Source organism: Buceros rhinoceros, unplaced genomic scaffold, assembly GCF_000710305.1.
Source record: "Buceros rhinoceros silvestris isolate BGI_N320 unplaced genomic scaffold, ASM71030v1 scaffold40909, whole genome shotgun sequence".
Classification (NCBI taxonomy): Eukaryota; Metazoa; Chordata; class Aves; order Bucerotiformes; family Bucerotidae; genus Buceros; species Buceros rhinoceros.
The window spans coordinates 1-2,656 of record NW_010433947.1 but is presented as its reverse complement, the minus strand read 5'-3'; the positions used below and the strand labels follow the sequence as shown (position 1 = coordinate 2,656).

General features: G+C 42.6%; 1 protein-coding gene across 1 annotated transcript; it reads right to left on the bottom strand.

The window, feature by feature from the left end:
• Positions 1–794: 794 nt before the first annotated feature.
• LOC104500611 (pseudouridylate synthase 7 homolog-like protein) lies at positions 795–2,570 on the bottom strand (the record flags this gene model as incomplete). Its single annotated transcript, XM_010144279.1, has 2 exons — positions 1,640–2,570; positions 795–954 (listed from the first exon to the last, which is right to left on the bottom strand). Coding segments are annotated over exons 1-2 (1,091 nt in total), but the record flags the coding sequence as incomplete, so codon positions are not given.
• Positions 2,571–2,656: the final 86 nt, after the last annotated feature.

Sequence of the window (2,656 nt, the reverse complement as noted above, 5' to 3'; positions counted from 1 at the left end):
CAACTAGCATTACAGCCCAGTTTGCAACGGAATTTTACTACCGATACATACTTATGTTAGTAATAAATCCTAAAAACATAAATTCTACTTTCCTTTAATTATAAAGCATACCATATTGCTAAGACCAGAACTCACTAGAAAGTAAAAGCTGAGGAAGAAATACGTTACAGTTTTGACTCCAGCATTTTCACTGTTACTATGGCAGAACTCAATATATATTTTTTTACCCACTGAGCTGGCTACAGAGTAATGAAAACAAGGAATGGAAGGGCACATCTTGTGTTACCGACACATTATTCAGAATGTATTTTCTGACCTCAGGTTTGGTGGTATCTTCTTTACTTAGTCTCATGTCTGTAGACTGGACAGACAATACAACAGAAGCTGATACTTAACCAAAGACAGCGCCCGTCCGAAGTAGTTTTGCAATGACTTACTTTAGTTTTGTAGCATTATAAAGCTTTTACATTATTGTCTGTGGACCATAAGACAATACTTCGATAGCATGTCGTGTCATGTAGTGAGGCTACTGCCCCAGAACATATAGTATATTCCTATTATGAAAAACACAAGAGAAAGGCGAGACTTTTCTTTAAATTCCAACACTGGGGGACTTCAGCACTAAGCTGTATATTCCCTAAAGCCACAAAATATTAAAGACATTTCCACTGCACTCGGAGAGAAGGGAAGGGAAAGGAAGACACATCAGGAAGAACATTTCAGATCATACCATGTTGATACTTACTAACATACACAAATACGTGCTAAACTGAATGCACCCTGATTGTCAGTACCTCTCTGGAGTCACCTTCTTCACAACCATAGGCTGGTACGTAATAGCCTTCTTATCTTTGATGCCAGTGTAACTGAAGTCTGAAGGAAGAACTCCAAGTTCAGCAGCCAAAAGGACAATTGCTTCTAGTGTTTCTAGATTTTCTTTCTGAAGAGTGAAAGCTGAAACAATCATCTCAGAATTATTAGGAATTTGCACGTGTAAATCATACAAGTGTTCTGCCATGACACATGGGCAGGTTCTTCCCTTCAAACTGTAACAGCATGGAAACTGCAAAGAAACAGTCCTCCCACCCCACAAAACTACTTTTTCAGTAAGGAAAGAGAAAAATAAAGACATGGTAAACAAAACTCTTGGAACAACCAGAAACCCATGCTGCCTTTAAAAACAGTACCAGATCCTTTAAAAGCAGCACCAGATAAAATGCCACACAATTCAATGAACACACACTGACTTATTGCTAGAAGCAGTCTCTGTATCATAAACCAATTGCTTTCAGAAATGAGACCGTAAATCAATTTTGACCTTACTAACTTGTCCAACCTCTAGATGCATCTTCTAAAATTCCCCAGTGACTTTCAAGGGAAAGCCAGCACGCAGGGAATCACACAGAGTTAGTGCTACAGTCAAAGGAACTGTAACTATTATCACTGAACAGTTTATGTAAAATAAAATCACTGCAGTAACTCGATTCATCCATCTCATTCTCCAGTGATGCAGCTACACTGCATCAATAATGGTTTATTTCAGCTGGGCTTATACATCCTATTAAAATGATTTCAACTATAAGTCTTACTAAAGAACACCATAACACCTGACTCTTGCACTAAAAAAAGTAATACTTACCTGTATAAAGATCCTGTTTTTCCTGGAAACCACCAGCAGGCCTTTTTCGGGACCAACTTTTGTCCCGAAATCGTACCATTATTGACATATTTGGCTGATCATTGACATCTGTCACAGTAAAAGACTTTGTTTCTAAAAGTTTTCCGAATTTTCTGTTGATAAAGTGATGAACTACTTTTCTGTGCTCTTTGTTTCCATCAGGCTCAAAACAAAACGTAGAATTTTCCAGCTTTGCATCTAAAAATTTAAAGAAATCACTTGTTTCCTTTTCCGTCACTAACTGACCAAGCTCTCTGTAATCAGCATTTCCTTTCACAATCATTTCATTGTCTTTTGTGACAGTGACTAGAAAGGGGAATTTCTGCCTGATGGCACTGTGTAGACCAGCTCGCCTCTTCTTGTCCAGCACAGGTCCCAGAGAGAACACCCCCGTGCCAGCAGGGGCATCACCTTCCGAGTCCCAGGCATCCTTCAGCTCACGAGCAAACCCATTAAGCAGATCGCTCATGGGTTTGCCCAGTAAGGAATCCAAGAGACTGGCTTCCTCGAGGCCGGATTTCAGTTCAGGTTCACCCTCACACTGATTTTTGTTAGGGGATGCAGAACAGCTGCCTCCTGCCTGGCTTGGGTCATGCTCTGAAGGCCGGGGCGCACCATCACCACCACCATCACCATCATCACCACCACCACCACCACCACCGCCCTCGGCACACGGCGTGGGAGGCTCTGTTCTCAGCTTCTTGGGTTGCTGCTGGCACGGGGTACTTCGTTCTAGCGGCGCGTTGTTGGTTCTCTGAGGTGATTCAGGGCGGGAATCCCTAACCAAGTGTTCGGGCATCTCGATTTCTGTCACTACGAAGTCACTCGGTGAGTTTTTGATAGTACCACAGAAACCAGCGTGATCGGTCACGTAACTGAAGGAAGGGAGCATGGCCACTCCGCCTACTCCCCTGCTCCCGGCCAGAGACCGCTGCACCTGCGAGAGAAGGAGAAAAAACGGGGGGATGGGTGTTGTTG